The 25,686-nt window shown below is 44.5% G+C and overlaps 1 protein-coding gene across 2 annotated transcripts in view; it reads right to left on the reverse strand.

Moving 5' to 3' along the window:
* sae1 (SUMO1 activating enzyme subunit 1) overlaps positions 1–25,686 on the reverse strand; it is a 231,684-nt gene that overhangs the window by 133,343 nt on the left and 72,655 nt on the right. For both annotated transcript variants that reach the window (XM_063063584.1, XM_063063586.1), the window contains exons 4-5: positions 19,257–19,399; positions 15,440–15,539 (exon numbers count right to left, since the gene is read on the reverse strand). In XM_063063584.1, coding sequence (XP_062919654.1) covers positions 15,440–15,539; positions 19,257–19,399 — 243 coding nt within the window. The remainder of the gene's footprint in view (positions 1–15,439; positions 15,540–19,256; positions 19,400–25,686) is intronic.

Consider the following 25,686-nt stretch of genomic DNA (forward strand, 5'->3'; position numbering starts at 1 on the left):
AGAGGGGAAGAAGCTGTTCCTGAATCACTGACTGTGTGCCTTCAGGCTTCTCTATCTCCTACCTGATGGTAACAGTGAGAAAAGGACATGCCCTGGGTGCTGGAGGTCCTTAATAATGGACACGGCCTTTCTGAGACACTGCTCCCTGAAGATGTCCTGGGTACTTTGTAGGCTAGTGCCCAAGATGGAGTTTACTAGATTTAGTTTACTAGCTTCTTTCGGTCCTGTGCAGAAGCCCCTCCATACCAGACAGTGACGCAACCTGTCAGAATGCTCTCCACGGTACAACTATAGAACTTTTTGAGTGTATCTGCCACTGCCACTTCTCAGCCCAGTCTTGCATCCTATCAATGTCCCGCTGTAACCTCTGACAGCCCTCCACACTATCCACAACACCCCCAACATGGCAAATTTTTCTACAGAAGTGGGTTTGCCATTGCCTTCTTCTGAACAGTGTCTTTACAAGTCGGGTGACCTCAGTCATTATCAACTTTGTCTGCCTTGCGTCAGTGGTTGCGTAACCAGGACTTGTGATCTGCACCGGCTGCTCATACGACCATCCACCCCCTGCTCCCATGGCTTCACATGACCCTGCTCGGGGTGGGGGGGGGGGCACTAAGCAGGTGCTACACCTTGTGACCTGCAGGCTAATGGAGGGAAGGAGCACCTTACACCTCCTTTGGTAGAGCTACCCATTTCATATTATGTTTCAATATTTTGATATATACGTGACACCTAAAGGTAATTTATTTTTAGATGCTTGACAAATTTTTGGAATCCTTACTGCTTGAAAGATTGATGCACCCTTTGTTCAAAAATCTACTGATGTCTGCATTCAGCCGGTGGTAATTAAAGAGGAGTTGGGCTGGGAGGTGGGAGGTGGGGGCTGGGCGTTAGGACTGCAGGGGAATTCCACGGCATGCTCCAAATATCCTGACAGAAGACAACAGATCCCTTGGATCCCATTAACTTCGCACATTGCACAAAAGGATGGGATTTTCCCCAAATCCATTATAAATGACTGCTACAAAGCACCATTTGTCTATACCACCGGCAACACTGGTAATTAAAAGACAATGGTCCTCAATAACGACCTGTTTTGAGAGACATCATTTTCCTTCATTTGAAATTTTTACCCTGCATCACTTCCTAAGAGTGGCAGGAAGTTTTGAGTATTTATTTTATTGCTTTTTTTTTACTTATTGAGATACAGCACAGAATAGGCCCTTGTGGCCCTTTCAGCCTCACCGCCCAGCAAACCCCACATTTAATCCAAGCCTAATCACGGGACAATTACAATGATCAATTAACTGACCAACCAGTATGTCTTTGGACTGTGGGAGGAAACCCATACAGTCACCGGGAGAACATACAAATGTAGTAACGGGAATTGAACCTGGGTCGTCTATGCTGTAAAGAATTGTGCTAACCACTCAAATTTTGCAAATTAATTTATTTTTGTTGTGGTTTGCTATTACAGCCACAAAGTGGGTTTGTGGCTTCAGGAATGTGTCAAATGCCCCAGTTCAAAAACTCCCATTGAATAATGTTTCCCCATAGCTCAATATTATCAGGAATTTTACATTTTACTTGGTCCACCTGGGGCCACTGGAAAAGCAGTTACCACTGCGTTCACATTTACTTACAAAACAGGACATATGGAATTAAAATATGTTCAACATCTTGGCACATATACTCCATTTGATGTTTCCTATGGTGTGGGAGTCTCAGACCAGAAGACACAGCCTCAGTACAGAAGGGTGTCCTTTTAGAATGCAGATGAGGAGAATTTCTTTAGACAGAGAGTGGTAAATCTGTGAAATTTGTTGCCACAGACAGCTGTAGAGGCCAAGTCATTGGGTATACTTAAGGCAGAGGTTAACAGACTCTTGATTAGTCACGGCATGAATGGTTACAGGGAAAAGGCAGGAGATTGGGGATGAGTGGAAAAATTTTGAAATAGCAAAGGAGACATGATAGGCCAAATGGCCCTAATTCTGCTCCTGTATCTTATGGTCTTGAACCTCCTCTTCACTTTTTACATTTGCAACTTTCTGTTTAACTCTTTATGCCCTTCTTCCTCAAGGTCTCAGTCATAAAAATAGGTCCTGCAACCCAAGACATTCCGCTTCCCTGCTTTTCAACCTCCTCTGAAACGTACCAATAGTTTTTGCTTCCATCACTCTCTGTGGAAGCAAGTTCCACATTCTCACTACCTTTGCATAAATAGTTTTGCCAGAGTCCACGACAGGGAGGTCTCTCTTTCCCTCGGGCTTACTGCTGCTGGAGGGAAGTGTCTGTGATGGTCTCCCTCCCTCTCACTCGCTGCTCCTGGAGCATGACCCCTGCACTCAAATGGTCTCGCTCTCTCTCCCTCAATGCTGTCGGAGGATGATGCCAGAATCCTGGGTCTTAGGCAAGGTTTAATCAATGCGATTTGTGGATTGGGCTCTGGAGTTCATGTTCTGATGTTTCTGGTTTCTGGTAGTTCCTTTTTTTTGTTGATAGTTTGTGTGATTTTGATTGTGGCGGCCTGCAGATAATGAGTGGCACAGTGCTAGATTGAACTGAACTGAGGTGAACTGAATATGCCTGGACTCTTCCAATGACTCAGTAGGTTGCTGTTTTATATTCTATGTTTCTTGTTTTTTTTTGCCATTTGTGTAATTTGGTTTTTTAACATGGGTGGGGGGAAGGTTGATGGTTTTCTTTGAATGGGTTCCATGATGTTTCTTTTGTTTTGTGGCTGTCTGTGGAAAAGACCAATCTCAGGGTTGTATACCGCATACATATCTTGATAATAAGTAAATGTAAATGTACTTTGAAGGATTTCTTGCTGAATATCCTGATCATGTTCTGACCCATGTGTAAACTTTTTCTTCACATCAGTCCCATGCAAACATTCACCTATTGGGTTACTTTTCAGCTCTCCTTTCTCACGCAACAGCATAGTACAGAAACTTCAGCCCTTTGTCTGCCATCCTGTTAACTTACTCTAAGATCAATCGAACCCTTCCCTCCCACATCACCCAGGAGCTTATTAAATGTCCCTAATGTATCTGCCTCTAGCACCATCTCTGGTAGTGCATTCAACGCACCCACCACTCTGTCTGAAGAAACTTACCACTGATATTCCCCCCTATACTTTCTTCCGAACTCCTTGAAGTTATTCTCCCTTGCATGAGCTATTTTCACCCTGGGAAAAAGTCACACTGTCATAGAAAAGTACAGCACAAAAAAAGGCCCTTGGGTCCATTAGCTCATGTTAAACAATTTAAACTGCCTGCTCCCAACGACCTGCACTGAGACCATCGCCTGACCATCCATGTACCTATCCAAACGTCTCTTAAACCTTGAAATTGGCCTTGCATGCACCACTTGCGCTGGCAGCTTGTTCCACACTCTCACCTCCCTCTGACTGAAGAAGTTATCCCTCATGTCCCTTTTAAGGGTGTCATCTTTCACCCTTAACCCATGACCTCTGCTGTAGTCCCACCCAACCACAGTGGAAAAAGCCTGTTTGCATTTATCTTGACCAAATCTTCCCTGAATCTTCTACATTCCAAGAAATAAAGTTCTAACCTATTCCAGCTTTCTTTATAGCTCAGGTCCTCCAGTCCCCGCAACATTCTTGATACTTCACACTGTATCCCAATAATAAATCTTATACACTGCTATCGAGTAACTTCTCACCCTTCTTCGCTCTAAAGAGAAAGGCCCTAGCTCACTCAACTATTCCTGATCAACCCAGCCCATTCCATACAGCCAGAAAGACAGTCACATTAGCACGTTCTGAGCATCTACTGTATATCTAGATCAGGAACTCCTAGGAGTCGGAAACATCGACCAGCCCTCCAACCAAATAAGCAGAACATGATCATACTTTATCTCTGCCGCTCCTGATCTCAATCATGCCAGTCACATAAATCTAATCACCATCCATTGAGAGATTACAGTAAATACTTGGTAAACAGGCCGCGATGTTTTCAACCCTTTATGGGTCACATTCAGAAAAACACTGCATAATAATTGATTTGTAAAAGTCCAGCCTCTGCAGACAAGAATTGCAAAGCAAAGCTGCCATCTGTTGGTCTGATTCAATCAAACCCTCAGTCCTCGTGTTACCTGATGTACCGATAGTATAACTAAACCAAGAGTAGAACATAAAACAGAACAGGCCCTGTGCCCCACAATGCTGTGCCGACCTTTTAAACTACTCCAAGATCAATCTAGCTCTTCCCTCCCATATAGCTCTACATTTTTCAATCATCCACATGCCTATCTAAGAGTCTATTATATGTCCCTAATTTATCTGCTTCTACCATCATCCCCATCAGCACGTTCTACACAGCCAACACTTTGTTGAACAAAAATCTACCTCTGATGTCCTTCCATATACTTTCCTTCAATCACCTTAAAATTATGCCTCTCATATCAGCCATTTCAACTTGTCTCTCATTGTCCACTCTATCTATGCCTTATTCATCTTGTACGCCTCATACGTCTCTTGGGTCTTCTCTAAGGCCAAACGACAGCTCTCTGACACCACCTCTTACTTACCCCTGGAACAGGACCCCACCAAAGAACATGAAACTATTGTCTCCCGCACCATCACCGCCCTTATCAACTCCGGAGACCTTCCATCCTCAGCCACTAAGCTCATAATTCCCACAGCCCATACTGCCCGGTTTTACCTCCTCCCCAAGATCCACAAGCCTGACTGTCCCAGTAGACCCGTAGTTTCTGCCTGCTCCTGTTCCACCGAACTTGTATCTGCCTACCTGGACTCCATTTTGTCACCCCTAGTTCAGTCCCTCCCCACCTACATCCGAGATACATCCCATGCCCTCCACCTCTTCAATAACTTCCAGTTCCCCGGTCCCAACCACTTCATTTTCACTATGTATGTCCAATCCCTATACACCTCCATTCCCTATCAAGAAGGCCTCAAAGCCCTCTGCTAGTTCTGGATAATAGACCTCACCAGTTCCCCACCACCACTGCCCTCCTCTGGTTGGAGGAACTGGTTCTCACACTCAATAACTTCTCTTTTGGCTCTTCCCACTTTCTTCAGACTAAGGGTGTATAGCTATGGGAACTTGCATGGTCCCTAGCTATGCCTGCCTCTTCGTTGGTTATGTGGAACAGTCTGTGCTCCAAACCTATTCCGGTACTGCTCCCCAACTTTTCCTTTGGTACATTGACGACTACATTGGTGCTGTTTCCTGCACCCATGCTGAGCTCGTCAATTTCATCCACTTTACTTCAAACTTCCACCCAGCCCTCAAATTCACTTGGTCTATCTCGGACACTTCTCTCCCCTTTCTCGATCTCTCGGTCTCCATCTCTGGAGATAGACTGTCCACTGACATCTTCTACAAGCCCACTGACTCTAATAACTACCTCGACTATACCTCTTCCCACCCTGCCACATGCAAAAATGCCATTTTCTATTCCCAGTTCCTCCGTCTCACCGCATCTGCTCCGAGGATGAGGTTTTCCGTTCCAGGACATCTCAAATGTCCTCTTTCTTTAAGGATTGTGGTTTTCCTTCTACCGTCATCAATGATGCCCTCACCCACATCTCCTCCATTTCCTGCACTTCGGCCCTCACCCCATCCTCCCGCAAACACAACAGGGACAGAGTTCCCCTTGTCCTCACCTACCACCCCACCAGCCTCCAGATCCAGCACATTATCCTCCGCAACTTCCACCACCTTCAACAGGACCCCACCACTAAGCACATCTTTCCCTCTCCACCCCTCTCCGCTTTCCGCAGGGATCGGTCCCTCCCCACGGATCTCCCAACTGGCACTTATCCCTGTAAGCGCAAGTGCTACACTTGTCCCTACACCTCATCTCTTGCAACCATTCAGGGCCCCAAACAGTCCTTCCAGGTGAGGCAACACTTCACTTGTGAGTCTATTGGGGTCATCTATTACATCCGGTGCTCCCGGTGCGGCCTCCTTTACATCGGTGAAACCTGACGCAGATTGGGGGACCGCTTCGTCGAGCACCTCCGCTCCGTCCGCCACAACAGACAGGATCTCCCAGCAGCCACCCACTTCAACTCTGCTTCCTAGTCCCATTCAGATATGTCCATACATGACCTCCTCTACTGCCATGATGAAGCTAAACTCAGGTTGGAGGAGCATCACCTCATATACCATCTAGGTGGTCTCCAGCCTCTTGGTATGAACATAGGATTCTCCAACTTCCGGTAATTCCCTCCCCCTCCCTTCCTCTATCCCTATGTCACTCTGCCGCCTCCCCCAGCTGCCTATCACCTCCCTCATGGTTCCGCCTCCTTCTACTACCCATTGTGTTTTCCCCTATTCCTTCTTCACCTTTCCTGCCTGTCACCTCCCTGCTTCCCCCCCCCCACCCCTTTATCTGTCCCCTTACTGGTTTTTCACCTGGAATCTACCAGCCTTCTCCTTCCCACCTTCCCCTCACCTTCTTTACAGGGCCCCTGCTCCCTCCCTCTACAGTCCTGACGAAGGGTTCCGGCCCGAAACGTCGACCAATCTTTTCCACGGATGCTGCCCGACCTGCTGAGTTCCTCCAGCGTGTTGTGAGTGTTGCTTTGACCCCAGCATCTGTAGATTATTTTGTGTTTAGGAACTCAAGAAATGCAGCTACCATCTGCGCAAAGTAATCAAGGCAGCAAAACGACAACACAGGGACAAGATCCAGACACAGCTCTCCAACACGCAGCTTATGGCAGGGTCTGCACACCATCACAGACTTCAAGCTAAGTGCAGTGGTGTTTCCAACATTGATGCCTCTCTCTCCCAGATGAGCTAAATCTTTTTAACGCTCAGTTCGATATTGTAAACTCTGAGCCCCCAAGGAGTGCCACCTGCACCTTGGTCATCTCTGAGGCTGAAGTGCGCAGGTGTTTCCAATGAGTGGACAGTCACAAGGCTGTGGGACAGCTCGGCATCCCAGGGAGGGTACTCAGGATGTGCGTGGCACGACTGGCAGGTGTGTTTATGACATTTTTCATCTCTGCCTCTCCCAGTGTAGAGTGCCCTCCTGCTTCAAAACATCCACCATTGTCCCTGTACCCAAAAAGACCAAGATAATACGTCTGAACGACTGGTATACTGTTATGCTCACCTCAAAAACAAGCAACTGCTTTGAGAGGCTGGTCAAGGACTACATCTGCAGCATGCTGCCATCCACATTGGACCCCTACAATTCACCTACCGACACAACCGATCGACAGATGACGCAATAGCCACAACTCTACACAGCGTTCTTACACATCTGGAGAAGAAGGATGCTTATGTGAGAATGCTGTCCTTGGACTACAGTTCAGCATTCAACACCATAATTCCCTCCAAACACGACAGGAAGTTCAGAGACCTCGTGCTTCACCCGGCCTTGTGCAGCTGGATCCTGAACTTTCTGTCAGATCACTGGCAGGTGGTAAGAGTGGACTCCCTCACCTCTGCCTCTCTGACCCTCAACACAGGTGTCCCTCAGGGCTGTGTCCTAAGCCCCTCTCCTTTACTGATGATACTGCATTGATTGGCCTAATCTCAAATAACGACGCAGCCTACAGAGAAGTCATCACCCTGACACAGTGGTGTCAAGAAAACAAACTCTCCCTCAATGTCACAGAAACAAAGAGGCTGGTTGTGGACTACAGGAGGAATGGAGACAGGCTAACCTCTATTGACATCAATGGCTCTGGGGCTGAGAGGGTGAACAGCTTTAAGTTCCTCGGCATAAACATCACTGAGGATCTCACGTGGTCTGTACATACCAGCTGTGTGGTGAAAAAGGCACAACAGCGCCTCTTTCACCTGACTGGCTGCATCACTCCCTGGTATGGGAACAGTTCTTCCCTCTATTGTAGGACTCTGCAGAGAGTAGTGCGGACAGCCCAGTGCATCTGTAGATTTGAACTTCCCACTACAAGACATTTACAAAGACAAGTGTGTGAAAAAGGCCCAAGGATCATTGGGTCTCGAGTCACCCCAGTCACAAACTGTTCCAGCTGCTACCGTCCGGGAAACAGTACTGCAGCATAAAAGCCAGGATCAACAGGCTCCAGGACAGCTTCTTCCACCAGGCCGTCAGACTGATTAATTCACGCTGATACAATTGTATTTCTATGTAATATTGACTGTCCTGTTGTACATACTATTTATTACAAATTATTATAAATTGCACATTGCACATTTAGGCAGAGATTTAACGTAAAGATTTATGAAGGATGCAAGTAATGCAGTCAAGTCAATTGAATTCAATTCATTTGTTTTTGTGTTTCTTAGTTTCGTGGCTGCCTGTTAGGAGACAAATCTCAAGGATGTGTAATGTATACATACTTTGATAATAAATGTACTTTGAACTTTGATTCACCACTCTCTGGCTAAAGGAATTCCTCCCCATCTCTGTTCTATAAGGACGCCACTCTATTCTGAGGCCATGTCTTCTCGTCTTAGACTCTCCCACCACAGGAAACATCTCCACATCCACTCTGTCAAGGCCTTTCATCATTCGATAGTTACAATGAGGTCATGCCTCATTTTTCTGAATTCTAGTGAATACAGGACCAGAACCATCAAATGCTCTTCATATGACAGGCCAGTCAATTGTGGAATCATTTCCTTTGAACTCTACATTATTTTGAAGAAATGGGGCCCAAACCTGTTCACAATACTCTGTGAGGCCTCACCAGTGCTTAGACCATAAGAAATAGGAGCAGAATTAGGCCATTCAGCCCATCAAGTCTGTTTCGCCATTCCATCATGGCCGACCCCGGATCCTACTCAACCACATACATAGAAACATAGAAACATAGAAAATAGGTGCAGGAGTAGGCCATTCGGCCCTTCGAGCCTGCACCGCCATTTATTATGATCATGGCTGATCATCCAACTCAGAACCCCGCCTTCCCTCCATACCCCCTGACCCCTGTAGCCACAAGGGCCATATCTAACTCCCTCTTAAACATAGCCAATGAACTGGCCTCAACAGTTTGCTGAGGCAGAGAATTCCACAGATTCACCACTCTCTGTGTGAAGAAGTTTTTCTTAATCTCGGTCCTAAAAGGCTTCCCCTCTATCCTCAAACTGTGACCCCTCGTTCTGGACCTCCCCAACATCGGGAACAATCTTCCCGCATCTAGCTTGTCCAATCCCTTTAGGATCTTATACGTTTCAATCAGATCCCCCCTCAATCTTCTAAATTCCAACGAGTACAAGCCCAGTTCATCCAGTCTTTCTTCATATGAAAGACCTGCCATCCCAGGAATCAATCTGGTGAACCTTCTTTGTACTCCCTCTATGGCAAAGATGTCTTTCCTCAGATTAGGGGACCAAAATTGCACACAATACTCCAGGTGTGGTCTCACCAAGGCCTTGTACAACTGCAGTAGTACCTCCCTGCTCCTGTACTCGAATCCTCTCGCTATAAATGCCAGCATACCATTCGCCTTTTTCACCGCCTGCTGTACCTGCATGCCCACTTTCAATGACTGGTGTATAATGACACCCAGGTCTCGTTGCACCTCCTCTTTTCCTAATCGGCCACCATTCAGATAATAATCTGTTTTCCTATTTTTGCCACCAAAGTGGATAACTCCACATTTATCCACATTAAATTGCATCTGCCATGAGTTTGCCCACTCACCCAACCTATCCAAGTCACCCTGCATCCTCTTAGCATCCTCCTCACTGCTAACACTGCCACCCAGCTTCGTGTCATCCGCAAACTTGGAGATGCTGCATTTAATTCCCTCATCCAAGTCATTAATATATATTGTAAACAACTGGGGTCCCAGCACTGAGCCTTGCGGTACCCCACTAGTCACCGCCTGCCATTCTGAAAAGGTCCCGTTTATTCCCACTCTTTGCTTCCTGTCTGCTAACCAATTCTCCACCCACACCAATACCTTACCCCCAATACCGTGTGCTTTAAGTTTGCACACTAATCTCCTGTGTGGGACCTTGTCAAAAGCCTTTTGAAAATCCAAATAGACCACATCCACTGGTTCTCCCCTATCCACTCTACTAGTTACATCCTCAAAAAATTCTATGAGATTCGTCAGACATGAGTTTCCTTTCACAAATCCATGCTGACTTTGTCCGATCATTTCACCGCTTTCCAAATGTGCTGTTATCACATCCTTGATAACTGACTCCAGCAGTTTCCCCACCACCGACGTTAGGCTAACCGGCCTGTAATTCCCCGGTTTCTCTCTCCCTCCTTTTTTAAAAAGTGGGGTTACATTAGCCACCCTCCAATCCTCAGGAACTAGTCCAGAATCTAACGAGTTTTGAAAAATTATCACTAATGCATCCACTATTTCTTGGGCTACTTCCTTAAGCACTCTGGGATGCAGACCATCTGGCCCTGGGGATTTATCTGCCTTCAATCCCTTCAATTTACCTAACACCACTTCCCTACTAACATGTATTTCACTCAGTTCCTCCATCTCACTGGACCCTCTGTCCCTTACTATTTCTGGAAGATTATTTATGTCCTCCTTAGTGAAGACAGAACCAAAGTAATTATTCAATTGGTCTGCCATGTCCTTGCTCCCCATAATCAATTCACCTGTTTCTGTCTGCAGGGGACCTACATTTGTCTTTATCAGTCTTTTCCTTTTTACATATCTATAAAAGCTTTTACAGTCCGTTTTTATGTTCTCTGCCAGTTTTCTCTCATAATCTTTTTTCCCCTTCCTAATTAAGCCCTTTGTCCTCCTCTGCTGAACTCTGAATTTCTCCCAGTCCTCAGGTGAGCCACTTTCTCTGGCTAATTTGTATGCTACTTCTTTGGAATACACCTGCCTTCTTGCCATATCCCTTGATGCACTGTACTGACTGACCACGAAACTATCAATTTCTGCCTTAAATATACCCACGGACTTGGCCTCCATTGCAGTCTGTGACAAGGGCATTCCACAGAGTCACCATCACCTGGCTAAAAAAAATTCCTCCTCATCTCTGTTCTTAATGGTCGCCCCTCAATTTTGAGGCTGTGCCCTCTAGTTCTGGATACTCCCACCATAGGAAACACCCTCTCCACAAGCACCCTATCTTGTCCTTTCAACATTCGGTAGGTTTCTACTAAACTCCAGTAAGTACTGGCACAAAGCTGTCAAATGCTCCTCATATGTTAACCTCTTTATTCCCAGAATCATCTTGGTGAACCTGCTCTGGACTCTCTCCAATGACAACGCATCCTTTCTGAGATATGGGCCCAAAACTGTTGATAATATTCCTAGTGCGACCTTACTAGTGTCTAATAAAGCCTCAGCATTATCTCGCAAACAACAGGAATTCTGCAGATGCTGGAAATTCAAGCAACACACATCAAAGTTGCTGGTCATCAGGACGAAGGGTCTTGGCCTGAAACGTCGACTGCACCTCCTCCCAGAGATGCTGCCTGGCCTGCTGCGTTCACCAGCAACTTTGATGTGTGTTGCTCAGCATTAACTCGTTGCTTTTATATTCTATTCCCCTTGAAATAAATGCCAACATTGCATTTGCCTTCTTTACCACAGACTCAACCTGTAAATTAACCTTCTGGGAGTCTTGCACGAGGACGCTTAAGTCCTTCTGCACCTCTGATGTTTGAACTTTCTCCCCATTTAGATAATATTCCGTACAAGTGTTCCGTTTACCAAAATGCATTATCATACATTTCCCAACACTGTATTCCATCTGTCACTTTTTTGCCCATTCTTGCAATTTGTCTAAGTCCTGCTGCAATCACATTACTTCCTCAGCACTACCTACCCCTCCACCTATCTTCATATCATCTTCAAACTTTGCCACAAAGCCATCAAGTCCTAATCATTGACAAACAATGTAAAAAGTAGCAGTCCCAATGCTGACCCCCGAGGAACACCACTAGTCTCTGGCAGCCAACCAGAAAAGGCCCCCTTTATTCCCGCTTGCTGCCAGTATCTTTCCTGTAACGCCATAGGATTTTATCTTGTTCAGCAGCCTCATGTGTGGCACCTTATCGAAGCCTTCTGAAAATCCAAGATGACATCCACTGCCTCTCCTATGTCCACGCTACATGTTACTTCCTTGAAGGACTCCAACAGATTTGTCAGGCAAGATTTCCTTTTACAGAAACCATGCTGAATTTGATTATTTTATCATTAGTCTCCAAGTACCTCGAAACCTCATCCTTAATAATAGACTTCAACACTTTCACAACCACTGAAGTTAGGCTAACTGACCTATAATTTCCTTTCTTTTGCCTTCCTCCCTTCTTAAAGAGTGGAGTGACATTTGTAATCTTCCAGTCCTTTGGGACCATGCCAGGATCAAGTGATTCTTGAATGATCATGACCAATGCATCTGTTATCTCTTCAGCAACCTCTCTTAGGACTCTGGGATGTAGTCCATCTGGCCCAGGTGCCTTATCCACCTTAAGACCTTCCAGTTTGCCTTGGACTTTTTCCTTTGTAATAGCAATGGCACTCACACCTGCTCCCTGACACTCGTGGACCTCTTACATACTGCTATTGTCTTCCACAGTGAAGACAGATGCAAACTACCCATTAAGTTCATCTGCCATTTCTTTGCCCCCCATTACTACCTCACCAGCATCATTTTCCAGTGGTCCAATACCAACTCTCACCTCCCTTTTACTCTTTATATAACTGAAAAACATTTAGAATCCTGCTTTATATTATTGGCTGGTCTGCCCTCATATTTCATCTTTCTGCTTCTTAAAGCTCTTTTAGTTGCCTTTTGTAGGATTTTAAAAGCTTCCCAATCATCCAACTTCCCACTCATTTTTGCTACCTTATATGCCCTTTCCTTGGCTTTTACGGAGCCTTAACTTCCCTTGTCTGCCACGGTTGCCTACCCCTGTCATTAGAGAATTTCTTCTTCTATGGGACTTATCTATCTGCGCCTTGTGAACTATTCCCAGAAACTTCAGCCATCTCTGCTCTGCTGTCATCCTCCTCCAATCCTAACTGGGCAAGCTCCTCTCTCATGCCTCTGTAATTCCCTTTATTCCATTGCGATACTGATAAATCTGACTTATGCATCTCCCTCTCAACTTGCAGTATGCATTCAATCATATTATGATCAATGTCTCCTAAGGGTTTCTTTACATTAAGCTCCCTAATAAGATTTGGGTATTACACAACACCCAATCTAAGATATCCTTTTCCCTGAATAGGCTCAAGCACAAGCTGCTCTAAAAAACCATCTCATCAGCATTCAACAAATTCCCTCTTTTGCAATCCGACAGTAACCTGATTTTCCCAATCCCTGTGCATGTTGAAATCCTTCATTACAATTGTGACATGCCTTTTCCGCCTCCCTTTGCAATCCCAAACCCACATCTTGGCTACTATTTGGAGGCCTATATACACAACCTTGTTGTAATTTGGAAGTTTGCTGCTTTAATGAAACTGGAGAGTCAGGGCTTTAGGCTTTGGAGGGTCACCAATACCACACAGGTCAAAGGGTAGAGGCCAGACTAAGAGTGGTCCACTGGTCCTCCAGGTTCAGGGGGTTCAGCTCGGGGCTAAAAACCCTGACTTATAAAACTATTAAGGAAACAGCAATGAAGAATTATATATCTGGGTGCAACAATACTGGGACTTGTTGACTGACAGTAGTGAAAACCAAGAGGAAACTACTGACACGATGAAGGAAGCCCTGAACACCACCAGAGATGGAGGACCTTCATTACTGCCCTAAATGCCAGTGGCGCAATTGGGTTGGGGGGGGGGGAGGGGAGAGGAGAGAGGGAGGGGAAGAGACATACAACTTACTCTTGTCCCCTTTTCCTCCATTACTATTAATCCTCTCGCACTGACACATCAGAGCTCAGTCACTGGAGTCAGACTGGAACACAACAGGTCTGATCACAGCAAGCTGCCTCGGTGGAAACAGTGACCATCAGCACTCCTTCCTGATTGAGGTCAGCATCTTGGGGACTTCAGTAACAGGCAAGTTCTGCTGCATGTCAATTTTAGATTAGATTATGAGAACACTCAGTTCTCGTTTATTGTCATTTAGAAATGCATGCATGCATTAAGAAATGAAACAATGTTCCTCCAGAGTGATATCACAGAAAAACTGGACAAACCAAAGACTAACACTGACAGAACCACATAATTATAACATATAGTTGCAGCAGTGCAAAGCAATACCATAACTTGATAAAGAACAGACCATGGACATGGTAAAAAAAAGTCTCAAAGTCCCGAGTCCCCGATAGCAGGCAGCAAAGGGAAAAACTCACTGCCATAAACCTCCAGGCGCTGACAACTGCTGATGCATTGGAAGCACCCAACCACAGCCGACACTGAGTCCGTCCGTCCAGAAACTTCGAGCCTCCGACCGGCCCCTCCGATACAGCCTCCCGAGTGCCAACCTCTGCCAAACGCCTTCAACCTCGCTCCGGCCGCCGAAACAAGCAAAGCCGAGGATTCGGGGCCTTTTCCCCCCCGAGATTCCGGACCACACAGTAACAGCGGCAGCGAAGCAGGCATTTCAGAAGTTTCTCCAGATGTTCCTCCATACTCTCACGTCTGTCTCCATCAAATCAGAATTGTGCACGGTCCCCTACTTGACAAATAACAGACATCACCACCGGAGTGGCTGCGCGCGCTGCGTCGCGCCGCCATCTTCTCCTCCTCCCTTGTATGGTGGGATGGAGATACGTCTCTACCAAAGGAGGTGCAAGGCAGTCCTTCTCTCCGTTGGGGTCACTCGTCTTGTAAAGACGCTGCCAACAAAAAAAGGCAATGGCAAACCACTTCTGTGGAAAAATTTGCCAAGAACAATCATGGTCATAGATCATGATCATCCACGTCATAAGACACGGCACATAATGAAGAAGAAAACGGCTGCATGCAGAATGCTTTCATTCATTTGTTATGTGCCATGTTGTATGACGTGGGTGATCACGGTCTTTCTGTGACTGGCAGCTCATCTATGAGAAGGAAGATTCTGATCTCAAACCACTGTTGCCTTGTTACAACATTCACTCACGGGGAAGGCTTCGGAAGTAAACCTGGAGGGAAAAATCCGTAGCTGGAGTCCCCAAGGCAGTCCTACATTGAGTTCAACATGGACTAGCAACTCCTGTGATGCTGCTGGTGCCAAACTGCATAGGTCTCTGCCATTCCTTTGGATTAATCAACTGTGTGGAGAGGGGGAGACTACTGCATGGCAACAGCATGCTCTCTGCCCTGGCTTGCATATCATGTAGGCAGGTAGGACACAAAATCCATGGTCGACCCCGACCAATGGAGGCTTCCACCCAATACCCTAAGGATGTATCTCCAGGATTTCTTGAGTCAGTGCAGAGTAACAATAATCAGTTTAAGAATAGCAATCATGGGCACCTGATTTCTCATGAATCAGTATCTCTGCAGCTGTATTCCCCAGAGTCAAAATGTAGCATTACTTTAGTAATAGACTGCTGGCTCAAATACCTTTTTGATCATGGTGGTCTCATTTGGATCGAGCTTGACTTTCTTAGCTTTAGGTCCATCTTCTTCAGTGGGTCCAACTTTTACCACCTTCTGCTTCTCTCTGCAAGGTTCAATGGAGATCAAAGACACTTTATACTCTTATGTAACATATATTTACTTATTGACATACAGTGTGGAATAGGCCCTTCCAGATCTTTGAGTCACGGTGCCCAGCAATCCCCTGATTTAATACTAGTTTAATCATGGATTAATTTACAATGACCATCTCACCTACGTCTTTGGACTGTGGGAAGTCACGGGGGGAACATACCAACTCCTTACAGGTACTGGCAGGAATTGAACCTGGTTTGCCTGCACTGTAAAGCGTTGTGTTAACTATGCTAACAAGTGCGCAGCTCTCCGGTGAAAAATGATGTTGTATCTGTTAAATAGGGGCCATGGACAATTCTGATTTGATGGAGATAGACGTGAAAGCACAGAGGAACATCTGGAGAAATTTCTGAAACACCCGTCCACTGCTGTCGTTATTGTGTGGTCGGGAATCTTTTCGGAGGGTAGGCCTCAAAATCCCCGGCCTTGCCTGCTTTTGGCGACCGAGAAAGAGGTCGAATCGCTCGGACAGAGACGGCGCTCAGTACTCGGTGTCGGAGAGCTGATCAGAGCTCGAAGTTTTCGGATGACTCAGAGTCGGATTGTGGTCGGCATGGCAGGGAGAGTTTTTCTTCCTTCTCCCGTCTGCGTGAGATGTGGGACATTTGAGAAACTTTGAACTTTACTGTGCTCACGGACTTCTTCATCAAGTTATGGTATTGTTGCCCTGTTGTAACTACATGTTATAATTATGTGGTTTTGTCAGTTTTTTCAGTCTTGGTTTGTCCCGTGTTTTGTGATATCGCACCGGAGGAAATAATGTATCATTTCTTAATGCATGCATTATTAAATGACAATAAAAGAGGACTACGTGTCTTCACAATCTAAAAATATGGGTGGCAAGAAAACATAGAGCATAGAGCAGTATAGACCGTTTGGTGCACAATGTTGTGCCGACCTTTTCACCTCCTCTAAGATCAGCCTAACTCTTCCCTTCCACTTAGCTCTCTGTGGTTCTTCCATCCGCGAGCTTAAGAGTCTCCTACATGCCTCTACCAACACACCTGACAGAACGTCCACACACCCACCACTATCTAAAAAACAACCCTACTTCTGACAACGACGTGCCTATATCTAACTATCTCTTAAATGTCCCTAATGTATTTGCCTCTATCACAACCTCAGGCAAGATGTTCCACTCGCCCACCACTCTCTGTGTGAAAAAAACAATCTTTGATATCTGTTATGTTTTGTACCTTTAAAACATTAAACTAATTCAAAGAAAGAGAGAGCAGTCCGGGAATGCAGGTCTAACTTCGAGTTTACTTTAAGCGAGGCACGCATGCATCACTGGTAATGTGATTTATTTATGTATGTATTGACATACAGTGCATAATAGGATCTTCCAGCCCTTCAAGCTGTGCTGCCCAGCAAGCCCCCGATTTAATCCTAGCCTAATAACGGGATAATTTACGATGACCAATTAACCTACCAAGCGATATGTCTTTGGAATATAGGGAAAAACTGATCACCTGGAGGAAACCCACGCAGTCACAGGCAGAACACAGCGGCAGGAAGTGAACCCAGGACGCCAGTGCTGTGAAGCACTGCGCGAGCTATTATGCTACCGTACTGTGATGATGTAAGCAATCTACGCAATTATACATATAATCTGTAATCATTATTTAAACAAAAAGAATGTTTAAATTTATTCTCTGTGGAGGATTTCTTGTGGGATAACATATTCCTGACAAGGGGGATCACTCTGCCTGGCACGTGAGACTTGTGGCTATGAAACAATCTCAGGTTCTGGGGCCTAATAATATTTTGACGATGTAAAACAAGACAGCACACCCTCCCCCTTGTAAAGCACACACACAAAATGGAGGAGGAACTGTGTAGATCAGGCAGCATCTATGGAAATGAATAGATAGTCGACGTTTCGGTCTGAGACCCTTCTTCAGGACTGAGCAGAAAAGGGAAAGGTGACAGAATAAAATGATGAGGAGGGCAGGGGAAGGAGGCCAGCTGGAAGGTGATAGGTGAAGCCAGGTGGATACAAAAGAGCAAGGGATCTGATAGGAGAGCAAAGTGGACCATAGGAGGAAGGGAAGGAAGAGGAGACACAGGGGAGTATGATAGGCAGGTGAGAAGAAGTAAGAGGTCAGAGTGGAGAACAGAGGAGTGGGGGGGGGTAGTTTTGTTTAACGAAAGGAGAAATAGATATTCATGCCATGAGGTGGAGGCCGTCCAGACAGAACATAAGGTGTTGCTCCTCCACCCTGAGGGTGGCCTCATCTTGGCAGAAGAGAAGGCTATGGACTGAAACGTTGGAATGGGAATCGGAATTAAAATGTTTGGCCACTGGGAAGACCTGCTTCTGCCAGATGGAGCGGAGGTGCTTCATGAAGAGGTCCCCCAATTTACGACGGGCACCTGACACAATAAACGACCCCAGCAGATTCACAGGTGAACATCCCCCTATACTTTCCTCCAATCATCTTCAAATTTACCTCACCCCCGTATTAAACATTTCTGCCCTGGGAAAAATTCTCTGGCTTCACTTGATATATGCCCCTTATCATTTTGTACACCTCAATCAAGTCGCCTCTCATTCTCCTTCTCACCGAAGAGAAAAGCCCTAGTTCACTCAACCTTTGCTCATCTGACATGTTCGCTAATCCAGCCAACATTAGAAGGATGAGGGGGAACCTCTTTGAAACCTTTCGAATGTTGAAAGGCCTAGACAGAGTAGATGTGGAAAAGATGTTTTCCATGGTGGGAGAGTCTAGGACAAGAGGGCACAGCCTCAGGATAGAGGGGATTCCATTTAAACAGAGTGGTAGAGAAATTTCTTTAGCCAAAGGGTGCTGAATTTGTGGAATTTGTTACCACATGCAGCTGTGGAGGCCAGGTTATTGGGTGTATTTAAGACAGAGATTGATAGGTATTTGATTGGTCACAGCATCAAAGGCTATGGGGAGAAAGCTGAGGTGTGGGGCTGAGGAGGAGAAAAAAGGATCAGCCATGATTGAATGGCGGAGCAGATTTGATGGGCCAAATGGCCTACTTCTGCTCCTATGTCTTATGGTCTTACAGCCTAACATCCCGTAGTGGCTAGTGTAATGCTTCATAGTGCCAGTGTTTGGGGTTTCATTTCCATCGCTGTGTGTAAGGAGTTTCACCCTGCGACCCGATGATATTTCTCCCACAGTGCCAAGGTGTAAAGGTTAGTAAGTTGTGGGCATGCTACATTGGCACCGGAAGCGTGGCAACATTTCATGCTGTCCCCAGCACGTTGTGGTCTGCGTTGGATGCTGATGCAAATGACATTTCATTGTATATTTCAATGGTTTTGATGTACATGTTTCAAAGTAGATTTATTTTCAAAGTACGTGTGCAGTATAGAACCCTGACACCTGTTGTCTTCCACACTCTGGTTGAACACACTAATTAGGCAGTCTTTCACTGATTCTGTTATGGTTACTACTCTATAGATTTATTGAGTATGCCCACAAGAAAATGAATCTCAGGGTTGTATATGACGACATACGCGTATTTTGATAATAAATTTAATTTGAACTTTTTAACTTTGAAAAATTGTTTGCAGGGCCGAAGGAAAAGGGGAAAAAGAATTTCACCAGAAAATCTTAGCACCCATGAAAATCTGTTGAAACAACGATGAGATACGTTGTGCTGGAAAAGCCATTTAATCTTTTGAACTTACTCCACAAATTCATGCTCTCCCAGGTCAGCAAACATGTAACCGTGGTAACCAAAGACATCGCCAGCAAAGAACTTGATATGGTGCGCTCGGCAGAACTGATCAATCTGGACCATTACATCACGAGGACAACAAGTCAGGCACACCTGCGAGAGGGAAATAAATATTACTAAAAGGTTCAAAGGTTCATTTTATTGTCAAAGAATGCATGTACAATACAACTCTGATATTCATAAGACAAAGGAGCAGAAGTCGGCCATTCGGCCCATCGAGTCTGCTCCGCCATTTTATCATGAGCTGATCCATTCTCCCACTTAGACCCATTCCCCCACCTTCTCACCATAACCTTTGATGCCCTGGCTACTCAGATACCTATCAACCTCTGCCTTAAATACACCCAATGACTTAACCTCTATTGCCGCCCATAGCAACAAATTCCATAGATTCACCACCCTCTGGCTAAAAAAATTTCTTTGCATCTTTGTTCTGAATGGGCGCCCTTCAATCCTTAAGTCATGCCCTCTCGTACAAGACTCCCCCATCATGGGAAACAACTTTGCCACATCCACTCTGTCCATGCCTTTCAACATTCGAAATGTTTCTATGAGGTCCACCCTCGTTCTTCTAAGCTCCAAGGAATACAGTCCAAGAGCGGACAAACGTTCCTCATATGTTAACCCTCTCATTCCTGGAATCATTCTAGTGAATCTTTTCTGAACCCTCTCCAATGTAAGCACATCCTTTCTTAAATAAGGAGCCCAAAACTGCACACAGTACTCCCAGCGAGGTCTTACCAGTGCCTTATAGAGCCTCAACATCACATCCCTGCTCCTATACTCTATTCCTCTAGAAATGAATGCCAACATTGCATCTACTTTTTCTCTAGATAACCACAAAATACAAAAAAAACCACGGGATTTGTTGAAAGGAAAGACATGAAAAAGAAAAAGAAGAAAAACTCACAAACCCCAAACCCCCACCACCCCCCTTGTAAAAAAAACTAACAGATCGCCCACACAGAAATCAGCAGCTGGAACATCAAAACCCCAAACACCCTCAAACCCATCCCTTGCAAAAAAAAATGACAATAACATCAAACCTCAAACCCCTCTGTTGCAAAAAAACAGTGACAATAGCATCCAACACCCTCTCACACACAAAAAACTAACAGATCATTCACACAGAAAAACACCAACAAGAACATCACCCAAGTCCCAAACTCCTCCCTCACCCAAAAAGTAACATATTGCCATCAGCAGCAAGAACAAAAACACAGAAAACCGAAGACCAATATAAAGTACAGTCCAATAATCACATAAATCTCAGAATTTTGAAAACATCCCCCCGTCAGCATCAATGAAAACGGCTGCACGAACTCAATAACTGACCACATGTTAATTATATCAGCTACAGAACTCAGTTTTGGTGTCTACAATTAAATATGGGAGAGTGCGTGGGTTGTGGGTAGGAGGTTACATGAGCTCCATGAGATTTGTATGTGGAAGTGAAAGAGTGAATAGATTTGGAAGGCGGGGTGGTGTTGTGTGTGTGTGTAAGAATAAGAAAGAGAAAAGTCAACATAGAGGCACCCAAGGCAGTGATTGGTGAACAAGTCACAAAACAATAACTGCAAGGAATGCAGTCCCAGAGGAATAACGTGACCCCCATGTATCCTCCACCATAAAGTAACATAAGATTCTCAGAAACAGAAATTCCAAATATTACTAAATAGGTTACAACTGTGGACATCAGTCAGCAGTTAACAAACCAGACATCCCCCATTCAGTGGGGTTCCTTGTGGTTCAAAGTGCATTTATTATCTAAGTATGAATACTTTATACAACCTCGAGATTCGTCTCCTGACAGACAGCCAGTAAACAAAAAAACTAAAAAGAACCCATTACAAAAAAAGACCATCAAACACCCAATGTGCAAAGGAGAAAAACCACATTGTGCAAACAATAAAAGTAAGCACACAGCATTCGGAATGAAAGTGAGTCCACAGACATGAAGCCCAGAGCAGCGGGAGCAAGCCACAGCCTCCGCCTCAGTTCAGTACAGAGCTGAGTAAACATGGTGGAGCAGCGAACAGAACTGATCTGACCCACTCAACTCCATTGATGTCAACAGGGGTTAGCCCATCTCCATTCCTCCTGTAATCCACAATCAGCTCCTTTGTTTTTGCGACATTGAGGGAGAAGTTTCTTTATGGGCCCTTTTTACATACCTGTCCTTGTAAGTGTCCTGAAACAATGGAAGTTCACAACTACAGATGCGCTGGGCTGTCCGCACCACTCTCTGCAGAGTCCTGCGATTAAGGGAGGTACAGTTCCCATACCAGGCAGTGATGCAGCCAGTCAGGGTGCTTTGATATACTCTGGGCCTGGACCCTGCACCCCGCCCCCACCACCACATTTTGGCCCATATCCAACCTTTCCAAAACAGCCTGATCAAACCCCAGGTTTTCCTGGCTCTTGGTTTAGGTGGATGGGCCTTGACTTTGCTTCAAGTCTGCCTCGATTTCTCCTTGCACCTCGATTCTTCCTCACCTCCGCACACCTCTTCGCTGTAAGCAGTATAAAAACTAAATCAATTCAATATTTGGTGTGACTTTAAAACTGCATCAATTCTCTTACTTCACTGCCGAACTAAGAAAATCAGCTGGTAGGTTGTTCCAAATATCTTGGATGCCTGGCCTGCTGTGCTCACCAGCAACTTTGATGTCTGTTGCTTGAATTTCCAGCATCTGCAGAATTCCTGTTGTTTGAGTTAATAACTCATCTCCTTCTACCTTATGGCACAAACTTATCAATCACCCCTGCTGTGAACCACTTCTGGAGGTCCAAGACACCGACCTCTACAAAGAAGGGATCCGTATGCTCCATGACCGCTGGACTAAGTGTGTAAATGTAGGAAAAATAAATGTGCTAGGTTTTCTAAAATTGACTCCTTCTACCTTAGGCCACGAACCTATGAATCACCCCTTGTATGGAACAACTATTACCCTACAACCACCAGTCTCCTGAAGCACTGTAGATAATCTCACTCACCCTCAACACGAACTGATTTCACAACCTACAGACTCACTTTCAAGAACTCTACAACTCTTCTTCTCAGAATTTTTTTTAATTTGCAGTTTTTGTCACCTACCTACAGGAAAGATGTAAATCAGGTTGAAAGACTACAGAAAAAATTTACAAGGGTGTTGTCGAGTCTGGAGGATCTGAGTTGTAAGGAAAGATTGAACAGATTAGGACTTTATTCCTTAGAACGCAGAAGATCGAGAGGAGATTTGATAGAAGTATACAAAATTATGAGGGGTTTCGATAGGGTAACTGCAATCAGGCTTTTTTCCACTGAGATTGGTTGGGACTACAACCAGAGGTCACCAGTTAAGAGTGAAAGGTGAAAAGTTTAAGGGGAACATGAGGGAACTTTCTTCACTCAGAGGGTCATGAGAGCATGGAATGAGCTGCCAAGCTAAGAGGTACATGTGAACTCATTTTCAATGTTTAAGCGAAGTATGGAAAGGTACATGGATGGTTGGGATATGGAGGGCTATGCTCCCGGTGCAGGTCGCTGCGAGTAGGCAGTTTAAATGGTTTCGGCCTGGACTAGATGGGCTGAAGGGCCTGTTTCTGCGCTGTACTTTCTATGACTCTATGACTATAATTTATATGGTTACATAAGAAAAGACCAAGAGTAGGCCTGTGCACCAGATCTGCTATTCAGTAAAATCACAGGTGACTTTCTATTTCAGCAGCACTTTCCTGTTCCTTTGATTCCATGTATATCCAAAAATTATCAATCTCTTTCTTAAATATATTAATAGAATAGAATATTACTTTATTTTCATTGCTCAAGACAAGAAGATTGTGGTGCTATTTCAGTCTGTGCAACACAGATACTTACAATGCATGCGATACAGTTTAATTAATTTCTTAAAATTCCTATATTTGCAAGCAACAAGTGACTCTGATAGTCTGTAAAACTCAGAGGCCATTGGCAAGCCGGGGTGTAGCATTATTCAGCTACATGACAGCCCTCAGGAAGAAACTGTTTTTTCAGTCTTACTGTCTTGGCTAAGATGTTTCTGTACCTCCTACTAGATGGCATAATTTTGAACAGACAGTGCCTGGGATGGGATGGGTCTTTAATGATGTAGGCAATGAGAGTTGTAGATTGCCTCCAAGTCCGGTAGTTGACTCCCAATGATGTGCTGAGCCATCCTAATCACCCACTGGAGTGCTTTGTGATCTGTATTGCTGCATCTAGAGTCCCACACCCTCACTCCCTAAGTCAGTATGCTCTCTGTCACACATTAGCAAGTTAGCCAGCAATTTTTGAGGCTGGTTAACTTTCCACTGAAGGTTCAATACTGTAAGGGTAAAAGTTCTTTCTATTTCCGTCGTAATCCCAATTCCATTTTCAAAGAGGAGATGTTAAATAACAACTGATTGTGAAAACATACAATACAGTCAGCAGTTCAGAATTAGATTTAATATCACTGGCAAATTTATTTTGCAGCAGCAATACAGCACAATACATAAAAATACTATAAATTACAATATGAAATATATATAAAAATTCTTAAATAGCAGTGAAATAAATCTCTAGATAAATGCATAGAAAAAACAAGATGATCGAACAAAGATCAGAAAAATGCAGCACAGAGGCTAATTAAAAGAGTTAAAATAAAAATATTAATGATACTTGGGTAAGCCCCTGCAATCTAACTGTTTTCATGATATTTACTCATGTGTGTAATAACTTTGGTACTCTGTACATAATGGGAAGGAGGCAGATGCGCTATAAATTTCAATAATCCAGTTATGGATGGAACTGAAAAATGTAATGACAATGGTGATAATAATTCCAGAGTTTCACATCATTAAAAGTAAGTTTGAGCAGGCTGATTTAACTGCAAAGAAGCTGCTCCTTTACCTTTCTCCTTCCCTCCCCCAATAACCCACTTGGACTGACTTTTAAAGCTTTCGGTCGACCGGTTCCTAAAGGTCTAAAGCAATATTTCACAGTGTGATGCCTCCCTTGTTTCTGTACCTCTTGCATGATTAGGTTTGGAAATCCCCTCCCTGTTCTCAAAGCGATGGGACCTCGACCAGATGTTGAACGTTAAGATTTATAACCATACAACAATTACAGCACGGAAACAGGCCATCTCGGCCCTCCTAGTCCATGCTGAACTCTTACTCCCACCTAGTCCCACCAACCTGCACTCAGCCCATAACCCTCCATTCCTTTCCTGTCCATAAAAGGCAGCTTCTTATTCAGATTCTAAGGTCATCTGGATATTAATAAATGGCTCTGTACAGTGTTCTCTTTTAGTTGATAAAAAGCAAAGAAAAACCCTGGCTATCTGTATCAAGAACATATCTCCCTCACTCACTGAGACTATTTCTATATTGTTCAGTTACACAACTTTGAGCATCCAAGTCAAGTGATTTGGCCTTGCTTCTATTTCTTATCTTATTACACTGAACAACAAAGATTTTACTTCCTGAATACTCTGGATGTAACTTATGGATTTTGGGCTGATAATCACAAAAACCACCATGAAATTTCCCTATCATGCACCTTTTAAAAAAAAAATCACCTACATTTGTTATTTCAATTCATAATTCAAGTCAGAGTAACTGATGCCAAGATTAAGGAAGGCATTTTTGTTGGTCCACAAATGAAACAGGTCATCATTGTCAGGCAATTTGAAGAACTTCTGGTGGGACCGGAGAAAATCGCATGGAAGGTATTCAAGGATGTTGCTGAAAATGTTCTTGGCAACTACAGAGCACCAAACTATGTGCAGCTGGTTGACAACATGCTTCAAGCATACACATACAGTGGCATGCAAAAGTTTGGGCACCCCAGTCAAAATTTCTGTTACTGTGAATAGTTAAGTGAGTAGAAGATGAACTGATCTCCAAAAGTCATAAAGTTAAAGATGAAATATTCTTTCCAACATTTTAGCAAGATTAGTGTATTATTTTTGTTTTGTACAATTTTAGAGTGAAAAAAAGGAAAGGAGCACCATGCAAAAGTTTGGGCACCCCAAGAGATTTGAGCTCTCAGATAACTTTTACATTTTCAGACCTTAATTAGCTTGTTAGGGCTATGGTTTGTTCACAGTCATCGTTAGGAAAAGCCAGGTGATGCAAATTTCAAAGCTTTATAAATACCCTGACTCCTCAAACCTTGTCCCAATAATCAGCAGTCATGGGCTGCCTAGCACTCTGAAAATTAAAATAAACGATGTCTACAAAGCAGGAGAAGGCTGTAAGAAGATAGCAAAGCGTTTTTGGGTAGCCCTTTCCTCAGTTCATAATGTAATTAAAAAATGGCAGTTAACAGCCATTAACTGTGGAGGTCAAGATGAGGTCTGGAAGACCAAGAAAACTTTCCGAGAGAACTGCTCGTA

The sequence above is a fragment of the Mobula hypostoma genome, chromosome 12, assembly GCF_963921235.1.
Source record: "Mobula hypostoma chromosome 12, sMobHyp1.1, whole genome shotgun sequence".
Lineage (NCBI taxonomy): Eukaryota > Metazoa > Chordata > Chondrichthyes > Myliobatiformes > Myliobatidae > Mobula > Mobula hypostoma.